Here is a 15728-nt window from a genome sequence, read left to right on the forward strand (position 1 = left end):
AAAATAACAATTCTCACGTTTCGACTGCAACACAAGCAATCATCATCAGGTGTGAAAACCACAGCAAGAAAATTTGAAAAAAGTGGCGTTTTTTTAACGTTAGCACCACGGAGAGCGATTTGACAGTCATTCAGATGGACGAGCCTATCTATGTTCGGGATAGAGGAGGGGGGAGACGAAAATAATGGATGCGGTCTGAAAGCCACCATAAGTGTGAACAATCATTTAAGACCCGAAATGGTTTATCAAATCCTTCCAATGATTGCTAAGCCAGAATTCCTTACTCTCGGTTGAAATTGTCTCTGTGTATATGTGGATAGCCTCATGAACGAATCTCTCATGGTAGCCAGATGGATTGCAAAGAACCTCCGTCTTGGAGAAGTCAATGTCATGTGAGCCTACTGAATTATAACAGTGATCTGCCACGGCCGAGGTGTTGGTCCTACCGTTTTTTAGGTCTGCATTCTGTTCACGAATGAGGTCCGAGACATGTCATTTAGTTTCTCCAATGTAACTACTACCACAGAGGCAACTTAGTTTGTAGACACCAGGGTACTGTATGTCCGGAATCACATCTTTTACAGACGGAACCAGATCACGGATTTTATGTAATGTGTTGAAACGGACCTGGATCTTGTCTTTAGTCAAGATTTTGGAGATCTCTTTTGTGATCCCCGCAATGTAGGGTAAAGTGATGGTTTTGAAAGTCTCCTCAAGAGGGTCCTTCTTCATGGTTGGAGTGATAGCTTTGCGGATTGTGTAGTCGGAGTAACCATTAGCCTTAAGAGCTTGGTGTACGTGCTTGAGTTCACTGACTATGTGTTCCTGGTCGGATATGCATTGGGCTCTATGGTGCAGAGTCTTGATGAGGGAATTCTTCTGGGATGGATGGTGGTGGGAATCCGGTTTCAGGTAAGCATCCGTATGGGTAGCTTTCCCGTAGACAGAGTGGCTCATTGAACCATCATTTTTTTACCAATTCCACTTTACAGTAAAATTGTAGACACGGCACAATATATACTTCTGAATCTTTATTTTTACCAACATTTAAAAAAAATATTCTTCGTTAAGGCAAAATTCTGAAATATTGGATTTTTTACCAAGCCTTGTGAATTCACCTTGTATCTGAACAAGTTAAATTTGTGCAAATATTTGTTTTCAAACGTAAAAATAACAAAGACATTGCTTACAAATATCAGCTCTATGTTTTCAAGTAAATACATTTTGGGTAGTGAATAAATTATAGTCTAAATAAGCTACACATGACGAATTGTAGGCAATTATAGTTATAATCAAAGACATTTTTAAACAATCACGTGGTCCCTGTAGTCGCCGTTAGAGACAATCTGCTTGAAACAGTTTATCAACATATATACGAATACATTGATTCGAATAAGCAGAGTTAATTTCCTATTTATGGCATGCCAGTTATGTGTCAGTTTTCGATATCAACATCACCTTATAAAAGAATAACATTTAAAATACGCACAGACAAGTATTCATTCGTAATTATTGACAGGCATATTAACAAAATTGAATTACTGCAGTGAAATATACTGCATCAGGTTACATCGTATTAACAAGAAGCTATTTTAAAAATACGCACCGCCTGCTTAACAGTGTATGTACAACAAACTATTGTAGTGTCATTCAAAACGAGGAGGCCATTGCATGCTTGCATCTGGGTCAAAATGTAGCAAATTATAAACATTGCCAACAAATAATAGATCACGGAGTTTAGATCGCAACACAAACAATCGTCATCAGGTGGGACAACCACAGCAGCAAGAAGACAAAACTGCTGAAGTAGGCGCCTACTTCAGCGTCTTCTTCTTGCTGTGGTTGTCCCACCTGATGACGATTGCTTGTGTTGTGAAATAAACGCCGTGATCTGTTATGTTTCTACCCACGTGGTGACTTTACCGAAATAACTAGAGAGTGTGGATTCCTGCAGTCACAAAAGCTTCTAATCAAGATTGCCGACAAACTACGCAACTGAGATGATGCATCAATCATCGCCCCCTACTGACAGGCTCTTGTCCACATGCAGGCCGGTGCAGGGCCACCACCTTGTGCCACACAGGGGCAGCTGCTACCTGGGCATGCTCTTCGAGCATCTCAGACGAGATACGAAACTCCGAGTTGCCGAGGCGATTAAGCAAGCACCATGTAAAAGCAATTATCATTAGAACATCGTGAATTCTTGGGAGCGTATTGGCTCTCGCTCCTGGTCAGAGATTGACCCAACCCACAGGTCCACAAAGACTGGCCGCTCGCTCTTACTCTGCAGGTTAAACCTAGGAATTGAGTGTTCAACTTCACATTCTTGTCATTAAAGGCCTGTGACAAAGGTGCATCTATTGTAGCGACATCGTCTCTGGCTTACACATCTACCGGGTCTCCACTTGACTTTGTATTGTCTAGGAAGTCCACCCACACCTCCACTTCCACAAACTGCTGAGAGTTGCCTCACTCTGCCTCACAGTCAGAATTCTCCTCCTGCTTCACGTTGCCTCCATCGATGTGAAGGTCCCATTTTGGAGTTGAATCTTCATCTTCACATTTCACCTTCACTTTTTCACATTTCACCATCACTTCTTCACATTTCACCTTCACTTCTTCGCTCTTCACCATCACTTCTTCCCTCTTCACCATCACCTCTTCATATTTCACCTCGATACCTTTAAAAGTGTCCAATCTGGGATTTTCTTCCGGTTCTTGTTTAATGAGGGATGGGCTCATGGTGGCACTTTGACTTTCACAAGTGGATTTCAGACTCCACTCCTTGCAGATCTTCTGATGCTTCTGTGTTCTCTGGTGTACTTGAAGATTTGATGAATCTGCAAACGCCTTCCCACACACACTGCACTTGAAGGGTTTCTCTCCCGTGTGTGTTCTCTGGTGTACTACAAGAAGAGATGAACGTGCAAATGCCTTCACGCACACACTGCACTTGAAGGGTTTCTCTCCTGTGTGTGTTCTCTGGTGTTCTACAAGAAGAGATGAACGTGGAAACGCCTTCAAGCACACACTGCACTTGAAGGGTTTCTCTCCTGTGTGTGTCCTCTGGTGTATTACAAGAGCAGATGAATATGCAAACGCCTTTCCACACACACTGCACTTGAAGGGTTTCTCTCCTGTGTGTGTTCTCTGGTGTGCTACAAGAGTACATGAATGTGCAAACGCCTTCATACACACACTGCACTTGAAGGGTTTCTCTCCCGTGTGTGTTCTCTGGTGTGTTACAAGAGCAGATGACCGTGAAAATGCCTTCCCACACACACTGCACTTGAAGGGTTTCTCTCCCGTGTGTGTTCTCTGGTGTTCTACAAGAAGAAATGAACGTGGAAACGCCTTCAAGCACACACTGCACTTGAAGGGTTTCTCTCCTGTGTGTGTCCTCTGGTGTATTACAAGAGCAGATGAATATGCAAACGCCTTTCCACACACACTGCACTTGAAGGGTTTCTCTCCTGTGTGTGTTCTCTGGTGTGCTACAAGAGTACATGAATGTGCAAACGCCTTCATACACACACTGCACTTGAAGGGTTTCTCTCCCGTGTGTGTTCTCTGGTGTGTTACAAGAGCAGATGACCGTGAAAATGCCTTCCCACACACACTGCACTTGAAGGGTTTCTCTCCCGTGTGTGTTCTCTGGTGTGCTACAAGAGTAGATGAATCTGCAAACGCCTTCCCACACACACTGCACTTGAAGGGTTTCTCTCCTGCGTGAGTTCTCTCGTGCCGTGTCAAATCTCCAGTCCGATCCGTGCTGTATGCACACCGGTCGCATTGTTGCCTTGTCGTACCGAGCTGCGCTGAGTGCATTTGCTCCATCAGACCAATTCTGCAGAGGAAGCGTCAGAGGAAGCGTCAGCTGCAGACAGAAAAAAATAATATCCACACCATCTACACGTCAGTATCGATGCACAGAGGAAAGCATACATACACAGTAACACGTGTGTCTATACTTATTCATATATTCATGATATAGTGGAAAAGTGTCCCAAATTCATCACACGGGCTGTTATGGCACACAATGAGAGGGCAAATGGTTATAAACATGCCTGGAAGCCCTCGAATCTTCAAAATGAATGTTCACCAAAAACTCCGAGCACACAATTTCAGCTGTCTGGCTACAAAAGGAATATTTATGAGAGCTAAATTCAGCTGACATAGCAAAGGGTGTTGAAAACAATACTATTTGTGCTAGGCAGAAATTCATAAATTAATGTTCAATCACAACTTAGAGGTGTGAATCCAGGCTCAGATGTCCTTGAATGCTGGGATGAACAGTTCCGACTTCAGCTGCATGTGCGTGCTGTGTTCACCTCCTGTTTCCATTCTTACAAAGAGTTCCAGAGGAAAACAAAAGTAAACTATTGTTTTGATATAACCTCCGTGTTCAATAGAGTTGATAGACTTTACTGCAAACACAAACTTGACACTGTCACACACTGGCGGTGGCGTGTCCAGAATCATGCCTGGCCACTTTCATCTGCTCAGCATTAATGCTTCCTCACTACACCAAGTAATTAATCGAGGATCAACGAACATAGCCGAGGCTAACTGGAGTTTGCGTGTCTTTCTCCGTGGTGAGATGTTAACTACCTCACCTGGTGTACAGGAAGTCGTGGGTTTGATCCCTACCGTGACGCCTGGTGTATATTTGGAGTTTGCACGTCTCTCCGTATAGCGTCTTTGACCGATAGACATTGACACACGTATTCTTGTTTCTTTCAGCAAAGTTACGTAGACAGAAAATAACAATAACAGATAATACAATTACATTAAATAAAGACCACTTGTGTTGCGATCAAAACGACGTCAGTTTTTTTAGCTTTATTTACAATTTTTTTAATTATTTTTATTATCTGTTATTTTCATTACATTTTCTATCTATGTGACTTTACCGAAAGAACCAAGAATATTAATTCCTGCAGTCACCAAAGTTTTAAGTCAAAACATTCACACACGTTGACAAAGCCTCACCTTGTGTTGTTGTGGGCAGGTCGCTTCTGATAACAAGAGCGGTATAGCAGCTCAAGCGGGCTTGGCCTTGTGAAAAAAATAAAAACTGCGTGAATATTTACAATAAAACAAAGCTACAAAGTGGCGAGCCGGGTGAAGACAAATTAAACTTAAGCGAGATAATTAAAGTGAATGCAATCAGGCGAGGGCAGGAGGCAAGGCCCCGCGTGGCTAGGCCCCACGTTGTAAAGTTCCAACCTGGACATCGATTCCCATGCTCGCTGCTACTCAACTGACATCCCTACGAGAGAGAGGCTCTACTTTGGTAAACAACAACAACAACAACCACCACCACAACAACCACAATGAGAATTTCTCACCTCGGATTTCAGTGCAGGAAGCGATAGCTTCCTGTTTAGATCGTGACGTCACGCGGTAGCAGGTGACGTGACGTCACGTCCGGAGTACGAGATACGCTCCTCCCACAATGAGCGGCTCCGTAACTAAATTAGAGAATGAATAAATTATGTTAATGTTACTCGTCCCATGTGTCGTGGGCAATGAACTCGTCGCAATAAACTCGCGAGGGCTTTAACGAGTACATTATGTTAATGAGCCGCCAGTGACTGGGCGTAGCTTTGCCCAAATAAGGATTGGCACTGGAACGCAATCGGCAGTGACCCATGCGCAAGGTGACGTCACGTGGCGTAGCCCAGTCTCTCCATTGGATGACTCCTGTTAACCTCACACAGAGTAGTACTCAATTTATTGAGCTCTGATGCCCAAACTGTATTTTGAAATTGCAACCTTTAAAACTGCGAGACAAACGTTTTAACCACATCACTTTCCAGCCAGATATCTCTGCCCAAGTTGGAGCACTCTACCAATGAATCCAGTCATCTGAAATTAACGTGATTGTAACATGCATTCGGAATTCCTTTGGTCCCCCAAATGAGCCTCCGCACCTTGGCATGGATAGCGAGTCCTGCACTCACGTCAGATGCAATAACGTCCAGCTATTTTATTTCAGCATGGCAGATTTTAAGCCATGTTGACTTGGAATAAACCTCCCCAGGTACTTGGTCCGATTGAAACTGTAAAAATAAAATTGTACCCTTAGGGGTTAGCCTGAATTGAACCCATGAGATCGGATCCAAGCGTAATGCATCAAAGCAGCACTTCCATCTCACTGGGTTTGTACAAAATATCTGTGCTATACACCATACTACTTTACAGTAATATACTACTATACTTTAGCTGGAATGTAGCATGTTTATGGTAGAGTGGATTATTTGTAAATTTTGATTGAAAATCCGAAGTGTCTTCAGTTATAAGACTCCGTCATTCTTTAAGCTGCATACCAATGTTGAACAAACATTTACATTGCTAAAGGACATTTGCAGATGATACATTATTAATGTTTGAGACAGAGGGACATGCCAATGCACGTGAATGTTTTTTCAACAAAACATATCAAAACTATACAGTTGCAATGATATTAAAATTAAATCCAAGCAACATTACCATTTTCCCTGCTCCTTGAGTTTGTGCTCAATACTTTAACGTGTACAGGGCCATGGCGGTGTGGGGGCCGACGTCCACCCCACCGCCCTCGCTGGGCAGGTGGGGCGCGACGTCCGCCCCTTCCGCCGCCTCCTCCACCGCGTCGGTCGGCTCCCGCCGGGCCCCCGCCGACCGAGCGATCGGGCCCCCCGCGTTAGCGCCCTCTCCGAGGGACAGACTCGTGCTGCTGGCTCACGGCCGCACGGAGTAAACCCACGCACCCCCGCGCGCACCGCGGCTATCGCTAACGCAGCGGACAGCGGCACGCTAGCGCCTACACCGGCGAGCGATTACCTCCACGAGCATCCGCGCGCACCGCAGCCGTCGTTAACACGGGGCCCGAACGGTCTCGCACCTGCGGGCGATTATCTCAACGCGCGTCCGTGCACGCCGCGCGCCCACTACGGCTGACGCTGACGCAGCACGCGGCGGCCCACTCGCGTCCACGCCGACGGGCGATGATCTCAACGCGCGAGCTCCGGCCGCGGCTCCGCCCTCGCTCTCGCCGCGCATCCGCCCACGGAGCCGCTCCGCACAGGGATCACACACGCACCACACCGATGCTCTCTGCTAACTTTTATTCGTGGCGCAAACCCCGCACTGCCCGGAGGGAATATTCTACGAGCGGAGCCTAGGCCTACCGCTACCCAAGTCCGCAAATGCTCGCAGGCTCCATCACGTACCTCGCGGCCGTGCTCACGGCGTCGCGCGGACGCCGTGAGAGTCGGAGGGACGAAGACGAAAGAGAACTTTGCCTATCGCCGCCTCGTAGCGGCGCTCGCCGGCGTCGCACGGATCCCGCGAGCGGCTCGAGAAGGCGGAGAGCGTCGCATGCGACTCGTCGCCGCCGACCCGGCGAACCTTCGCGCGCCCAAACAATTTGAAGCCAACTCAGGGGCGCCGCAATGTGACTCGCTCCGCGAGGGTCGGTCATTCTCCTGGCGCTGGGAAACCGCGGGACTTTCATCCTAGAGACCCTTCAGATGAAAACCCGTCGTGACGGGCAATCCCCCGCCAGGACGCTATGTGCGCGCGCTGCAGGTGCGTGCTCGGTGTGGGGGGCCACGGGGGAGTCGAGGCGCCGGCAGAGTTGCTCCGAGACCGTGGCACCACAACGGATCGGGAATTGCGTTGAAATCCGGCTCACGCAAAAGCACAAAAGGGGCGACGCATCGGGACCCGAAATCAAGTCGATTTGCCGAGTCGACAAATGTGCATATTGCCCCGGGGATGGCAACTGACAGTCGAGTACGGAAAATCGTGATGTGAACAGATTCTGTTTATGTGCGACACAACTTCACGCCACATGGTCCCACGGGGAAAGAGGGTGACATAAATTAATCTTTGGTTTTTTCGATAAAGTCACATATAAATAAGAAATAACAAAACATAATTCTGTTGTTTTGTTATTTCTTATTTATACGTGACTTTACCTAAAAAAACAAAGATTAATTCCTGCAGTCACGAAAGCTTCGAACCAAGTTTAGGGTGGCATAAGTAAATACAAAAACGAACCACTAAACCATTGGTGATTGATCAAAGCTATGAAGGCGATGATCCAGGAAAATGATATTATGATGCTGTGGTAAAAGGTAATAAGTTACTCGAAAGTGCCTGGCCGTGGGATCGTTGGTAATGATCAGGATAATACCCTAACAAAACAGGGAAGTCTGAAATATGTTGGCGTGTAAATCAGCATATCAAATTAAATCCACAGAGGAGGGAAAGAAGGATCCCAAGCATGCGACACTCAGAACCAGAAGTGGCAGAGACTCGGCCGAGAGAGTAGAGAGAGAGGAAGAGACTTTTCAGGACTTTATTTCCACTAAAAAAATAACAAAAAACATTACAGGAAAAAAACACCTAAATTGAAAATCAATAAAACATCAAACTCTTAACAGCGGTATGTGCATGAAATACAAATGGCACCGGGATAGAAGCTGTGGAAACGAGGCGGTGCACGGACATCTCCGTGTGCAGCAAAGTTGTTCAAGGGTTTTTCAATTTTATAAAGAATCAAATGTTTTGACATCAGAATGCGATGTGCACAATATATATTTTTCTCCTGTACAAAACTAAATGTCAAACACCTGAATTCGTTTTTTCTTCAAGGATTCTGTTGTCGTAGCTACGTATGCAGTCTGCAAGTTTTTTATGTGGGCACTTGCAAATATTGTCTGGGTACATGAAAATATTTCTTTGAAAATGTGTCCTAGACACTATATTTGTAAGTTAATAAAAGTAGAATTGAAACATTAGCACAGAGTAGATTTGTATATTGTAGGGTAGAAATATATTTATCATAGCGATGATCAAATATTGGTTTAATACAATTTATATTTTTACTTAGAATACTTTAGCCATGCAATAGACTAAATATAATGCTCGTGTTTTTAAAGAAAATAATATATTTACCAGGATTAAAGTTGTGCGAAATATGTTATAAAATCTGAGGCTTGGAGAATTGCATGCTGGGAATTAAATTGAGACAGAAAGGGGTTAATGCATGGCTTGCAGAGCAGGCGCACGTTACAGAGATCATTGACAAAACAGAATGCGATGTGAACAATATATATTTTTCTCCGCTACATTTTCAAAACGAAATGGCGTCGACATGTCAAACACCTGAATTAGTTTTTTTCTTCAAGGATTCTGTTTTCGGTTTTCATTAAAGTGCAATGACAGGGTGACACCTGCTGACATCACAGGGTGACACCTGCTGACATCACAGGGTGACACCTGCTGACATCACAGGGTGACACCTGCTGACATCACAGGGTGACACCTGCTGACATCACAGGGTGACACCTGCTGACATCACAGGGTGACACCTGCTGACATGACAGGGTGACACCTGCTGACATCACAGGGTGACACCTGCTGACATCACAGGGTGACACCTGCTGACATGACAGGGTGACACCTGCTGACATCACAGGGTGACACCTGCTGACATCACAGGGTAACACCTGCTGACATCACAGGGTGACACCTGCTGACATCACAGGGTGACACCTGCTGACATGACAGGGTGACACCTGCTGACATCACAGGGTGACACCTGCTGACATGACAGGGTGACACCTGCTGACTTCACAGGGTGACACCTGCTGACATGACAAGGTGACACCTGCTGACAAGACAGGGTGACACCTGCTGACTTCACAGGGTGACACCTGCTGACATGACAGGGTGACACCTGCTGACATCACAGGGTGACACCTGCTGACATGACAGGGTGACACCTGCTGACATGACAGGGTGACACCTGCTGACATCACAGGGTGACACCTGCTGACATCACAGGGTGACACCTGCTGACATGACAGGGTGACACCTGCTGACATGACAGGGTGACACCTGCTGGCCTGGCAAGGGCTTAACAGGTACAGCCACAGAGGTAACAACCAATCAGGGAAGGAGGCGCATTTGGGTCAAAGGCAACAGGTGGGGCTAGCCGAGTTACTCCGGTAACCTGCTCAAAAGGTTCCACGAGAGGGCGTGGCCGGAGGCGGGGCCTAGCCACGCCTCTGGCCACGCCCTCTCGTGTAACCTGCTCCAAGGTTTCACGAGAGGGCGTGGCCGGAGGCGGGGCCTAGCCACGCCTCTGGCCACGCCCAGTCCACCTTGATGGTCCGGCCCCATAGCTGCAAGTTGATTCGAAGGAGCTTCCGCCGGGCCATGGCGGCCGCATGATGGCTCCGGTACTCAATGAACGCGTAGCCTCGGTTGAGGGTTTTGTCCCGGTAACAGACGCTCATCGTGACGTCCACCACGCCCTCCGTGGCACCGCTCATCGCCATCATCACCTCCGCTCGCTTCTTGTCCTTTGGCAGCCCCCCAATGAAGAGGTGGCGATTGTCCACGCTGAAGTGGACTCCAATGCGGCGTCCGGGACGGATCTCGAATTTGTTGAGTTTCTTGACGGCATCCGTGGCTTGGGCGAGCGTCGCGTAGGTAGCGAACGCATAGCCGCGGGTCTCTCCGCTATAATCCATCATGAGGCGGAGCTGGTAGAGCTTCCCCACCATCTTCAGCACGGGCACCAGCTCATCCTCGTAGAGGTCGCGCGGGATCCCCCCAGAAACACCTCGCAGCCACGGGCGGGAGGGGGCCCCTGCCAGTCGGGCGGCGGTCCGAACTTCCTCTGTCTGCTCTCCTGGACGATGCTGTACCCCGTGCGCAACATGAGGTCCAGCAAGACCTTCATGCAGGCCATGCCGAGCACCGATGGTTTGGCTACTACGGTGGTGCTGGGGCAGCGCCTTGGGGCCCGGTGGAGCCCTTGACACTCCGCGCGGTTGCCTCGTGCCGACAAAGCCACGGGGGGAATCAGCTCCTGAAAAGCCAAATCCCCGGCAGGAACTCGCTCGGCCCAAACCTACAGGCCAGCAGTGAAGAGAGGAAGAGAGAGAGAGTGGAGACGGATGGAGAAAGAGAGACGCGTTTGTTCTGTCCATGGGCCTAAATGTGACGTTAGCGTAGCCTGTGCAGTATGCATACAGCGCTTTTGTCAATCCACTGCTCGATGAAGCCCTCCCCCACATTGCGCAGAGGAAACAAGAAACACAAACTCACACGGTTCCCGGCATGCGTTTGTTTGTCCTCGGAAATGTTCACCGAGCGAAGATTTTGCGTTTCGAGCGGCGTTTGACTTCGCGCGGTGAACTTCGCCCGTGATGACATCACTGGGCACGACAGGAGAGGTCGGCACTGACTTTTAGCGCCGGTTTTTTTCTCCCCATCCAATAGTCCATGAGACGCTTCAAAATGAGACCGTTTTGCCGGTATCAAAGTATGACAAAATAAGAATAGATTTGATCCTTTTTTGGCAATAAACCGGGTGTTTAGATGTTCAAACACCAAACAGAAACCTTCTTCAATGAATCTTAAGATCTGTTTTATTGCCAGAAAGGATACAACCTATTCATATTTTTTCATAGCCCATGAGATGTCTCCTTTGTCGGTACCACGTGAGGTGGCCTAAATTGAGCAGTTTCAATTTCTCTACGTGGCCAGTGATAAACAAATGCAATAAGTGAGACTATCAAGTAATTTACTTTCATTTTCCATCCAAATAAATGGGTACGACTTAAGTTTTGCTACCTTAGGTGGTACCGAGTTCTGCTCTGGACCATTAGTGGGCCGTTTAATCAATTTTGGCCAGTTTTCAACATTGTTAGGTCCCTAACAGCAACAGAGCTGTTGTACTACAATTGTGTTCATATTGGATCATCTTTACAACAGAGCAGACATGCAGACAGAGCTAATGCTTAATGCTTTCAAACCCTCATTGTTGAAATGTGAGTTTACTTGCAAATGGAAGCACAGTCCCAAATCATGACCGCAGAATGGTTGGAGCGAGTTGTTGGGGAAGGTGGTGGGTCTGGGGTTGAACTGCCATCATCAAAGCAGCACACGCCCCCCACCTTATGAACCACACAGAGTAATCACGCGAGCCAGACGTTGTATAGAAATGATTATTGTTGTTAGTGTAGCGTTCACCAAAACGATCCAGCATATGTTTTATTTGGTCACGCCATTCACATTCAGATATTCATTTTGCTTGTGTTTCAGAGTGGGCCGATTCATCTTTGATCTCATGAAGATGCCAAATCGCAAATAGGTTTTGATCAAGTTGCTAAAAGGATACAATTTTTAAATGGATATTTTAAATCAATGGAGTGCATGTTTTACAATTCACGCAGCTCAATAACAAAATAAATTATATCGCATGGTTTTAATTAAGTAAAATATTTTATATATATGAATTTATAAATGTGTCATGAATTATGGTGATGAATTTTGATTTGACCATCTCTTAAATAACCGCAGTTATAATTAGAGCTGGGATATCATCATATTTCTCAAGTCGTCGATCACTCAACCAAATATATCGGTTTCATTACTCGACAAATTGGAAAATAATTAGTTTTTTTTTTTAATTTGTCCGCATATGTGCCACTGGATGGGAGGTTATGGGCGCGGCATAATCAGTTGTATCATGCTGGGCGTGGCTTGTAGGGGGTTTCCTACCTTCGGGAAGCGTGACGCTGAAACGGTCGCTTTTTTTAATCCACCCGAGTTACTGACCACACGTTCCTCTGGTTAAGGAACCTTCACGCAAACTGCGGTCATCCTCGCAGTGCCTTTTGGCTCAGCCACCGAACAAAGACGGTCACGGTGTCGCACGCTGTCAGGTGTGTTTCTGCAGCCGCCTGGAATACTTTTTATTACTATATTAGGAAGCCACTGGAGCTATGCACATTCACATCTAGATTTAAAACTCATTTCTTTAGAACTGCTTTTTGTGTTCTAAGCTCTTTCGGTAAAGTCATGTTGAAGGGAAACAATAAAATAATAAAATATATAAAACACAATAAAAATTCTCACGACGTTTCGACCATAACACAAACGGTCATCATGATTTTTATTGTTTTATATATATTTTATTACTTTATTGTTTCCCTTCAACGTGACTTTACCGAAAGAGCTAAGAATATGAATTACTGCAGTCACGAAAGCTTTAAATCAAAATGTAACTGCTTTGTGTTTAGTCTTTCGTCCTTCCCCCACATCTCTGATTGGCACGTTAACTACCGTACAGCGTGAAAGAAGTTCAACAACATACATGCACACAAAAGTTATAAGTCAATTCACTTAATCAACTAATCATATCAGCTCCTAGCTATATTGCACTCTTTGTAGGTGAGTAGGTCGGTAGCTGCGCTACTGTTGTGACATTGCCTACACGATTAACTCTGCGGTGGCGAATCGCGTGAATGGTGTGTGTGTGTGATAATTATACATGACGACAGTGGTGTAGCTTGTACAGAATAAGTTAACACGATTTTTAATTTAGAGAGCATCTACATGCAACCGAATCTCACGACGCTATACCACAACAGACGCGTGCACCTAACCGGTAACAACGAGGCGTGATATTTGTCCGGTATTTTAAGAGAGAGACGGCCATAGGCAGAGAAGAGGAGGAAATGTATTTAGCTTGGACGTGGACAGATGGTTGAGGGAAGTAAGTTCCAGATCTTGGAGGCAGCAAGAGGAGAAGGCGAAGCAAAAGACGAACCGAGGGTTGACCTCTACACAAGGAGAAGGTGAACTCGCTGCTTCGATCAGAAACCTTCGGCTCCTGCGGCGCAGAGCGCACGGAGGCGGTGCCTGGTGTAAGAGGGGAGATGAGGCTTGCACGTTGGAACCGGCGACAGTTGAATCCATATTCAGAGACGTTCGATTTGTGTACAGGATACATCACGTGAGAGCCCGGAGTGCAGCGGAGGGGGGCGAGGCTGATTCATTCGGCCTCAGAGGAACGCCGTGACCCTCAACCGGTCTGTCATCAGTCTCAGCCGTGGTCTATCCGCTGCGGGGTGAAGGGCACCCCCCTTGTCAGCCGCTCTCGGTACTGCAAGGGCCACGTTACACTTCACTCCTGCGTCACGAAGCGATCCCGTAGCGCCGTCTCTACACGGGTTGGGCCAGACGTGGGCAAAGGACGGCCCGTTGGGCTTTTTAATCCGGCCTGCCGAACTTGTTCAAATATTATTATTGTTTTTGTTGTTAAATTAAATTTTACCTTTCTCCTGTAATGCCCCCGTTTCCCAGATTAGACGGCGCACTTTGACCGGGAGTGCGGTAATTGTTTTGGGCGCAGGCCTCAGACGTTTTCGTGATGTTTGATCAGTCACGTTACGACACGTTTTTGTGTCGTTCATGTTCATGCAATTTGTTAAAATTGCCTTGCAAATGAACGCTTTGCTACCTGTTAAAGGCCAAATCCTTCCACATGATTTTTAACGCCGTCATTTATATTTAGTTCACACAAACGCTCCGTCCGTCTGTTCCTGGCCCGGCACCCTCTTGTCAAATTTTAGAACCCATTGGTGGCACCGTGAGTCAAGAAATCTGCCCACCCCTGGGTTGGACTCTCGGGCGCGTTCTGCGTTCCTCTGGCTGCCACTCGGACTGGAAGAGTCACACTCCGACTCGGTGCATCACACAGCCTTGAGAACAACGTTTAAACTATATTCTTAGCTCTTTCGCTAAAGTCACGTTGAAGGAGAAACAATAAAATAATATTGTTTTATAAATATTATGAGACCTCCTTTGCCAGTAACAAGATATAGGAATAGGTTTTACCCTTTTAACTGGCACAAAAACTGACACCTTTATTCAAGGCATCATGTTTGCAATAACCACAACACAAGCAGTCAAAATGCAAACAAAAAAGACAACTCTGATAATAATATTGGCACTGTCCTTGAATTTGATTGGTCCACACCCGAGACGGCTTTTCTTAGAGCCCAGTCTCCACTGGTGTTGGACCAGAAGACGCCAAAATTCAAGGACAGTGCATATTATTATCAGAGTTGTCTTTTTTGTTTGCATTTTGACTGCTTGTGTTGTGGTTATTGCAAACATGATGCCTTGAATAAAGGTGTCAGTTTTTGTGTCAGTTAAAAGGGTAAAACCTATTCCTTTATGTTTTATATATATGTTATTATTTTATTGTTTCTCTTCAATGTGACTTTACCTGAAAGAGCTGAGAATATGAATTACTGCAGTCACGAAAGCTTTAAATCAAAATGTAACGTTTAAACTATTTCGTGGAAGTAAGTTGTTTTTGCTCTTGTCAGTAGGCGCATCTCTACACCTTGCAATGTCCTGCAACTGGCGGCGGCCTTGGGCTGCGGTCGTCTTTGCAACAGAGCTGCACTAAGCTCAGTGGGCCTCTTCAGCAGCTGCTGAGACTCAAGTCTGTAACGTGGATGAAGCAGCGGTGCAGTGGTTAGAACACTGAGCCATGACCCCATCCACCTGAGTTTAACTCCCACAATGGATAACATCAGTGGCCAATTACATAGGAACCTTGCCCTGTTCTGTCCCACCCGACATCCCCACCACCACCACCAACATCAACATCACCACCACCACCACCACCAACATCATCACCACCACCGCCATCATCACCACCAACATCACCACCAACATCACCACCACCAACATCTCCACCACCGCCAACATCACCACCACCAACATCACCACCACCAACATCACCACCAACATCACCATCACCACCACCAACATCACCACCACCAACATCACCACCACCACATCACCACCAACATCACCATCACCACCACCAACATCACCACCACCAACATCACCACCACCAA

At 46.5% G+C, this 15728-nt stretch overlaps 1 protein-coding gene and 1 pseudogene across 1 annotated transcript; both read right to left on the reverse strand.

The window, feature by feature from the left end:
- Window positions 1–2469: 2469 nt before the first annotated feature.
- On the reverse strand, window positions 2470–3843 carry LOC142912442 (uncharacterized). Its single transcript, XM_076060641.1, has one exon. It carries the CDS (start codon window positions 3835–3837, stop codon window positions 2470–2472), a length of 1368 nt encoding a protein of 455 aa, XP_075916756.1. The 5' UTR covers window positions 3838–3843.
- A 6029-nt stretch (window positions 3844–9872) lies between these two features.
- Window positions 9873–12596, reverse strand: LOC116937159 (putative RNA-binding protein 46 pseudogene; annotated as a pseudogene).
- Between the last annotated feature and the right edge of the window lie 3132 nt (window positions 12597–15728).

This window comes from Petromyzon marinus, unplaced genomic scaffold (genome assembly GCF_048934315.1).
Source record: "Petromyzon marinus isolate PM22_M1 ecotype Great Lakes invasive population unplaced genomic scaffold, UKy_Petmar_22M1.pri1.0 PM_G_Scaffold_20, whole genome shotgun sequence".
In the NCBI taxonomy this organism is placed as follows: domain Eukaryota; kingdom Metazoa; phylum Chordata; class Hyperoartia; order Petromyzontiformes; family Petromyzontidae; genus Petromyzon; species Petromyzon marinus.

Bases quoted from the DNA above. Each gene is read 5' to 3' on its own strand.
- LOC142912442 (XM_076060641.1), bottom strand. From the start codon at position 3,837: ATGGAGCAAATGCACTCAGCGCAGCTCGGTACGACAAGGCAACAATGC.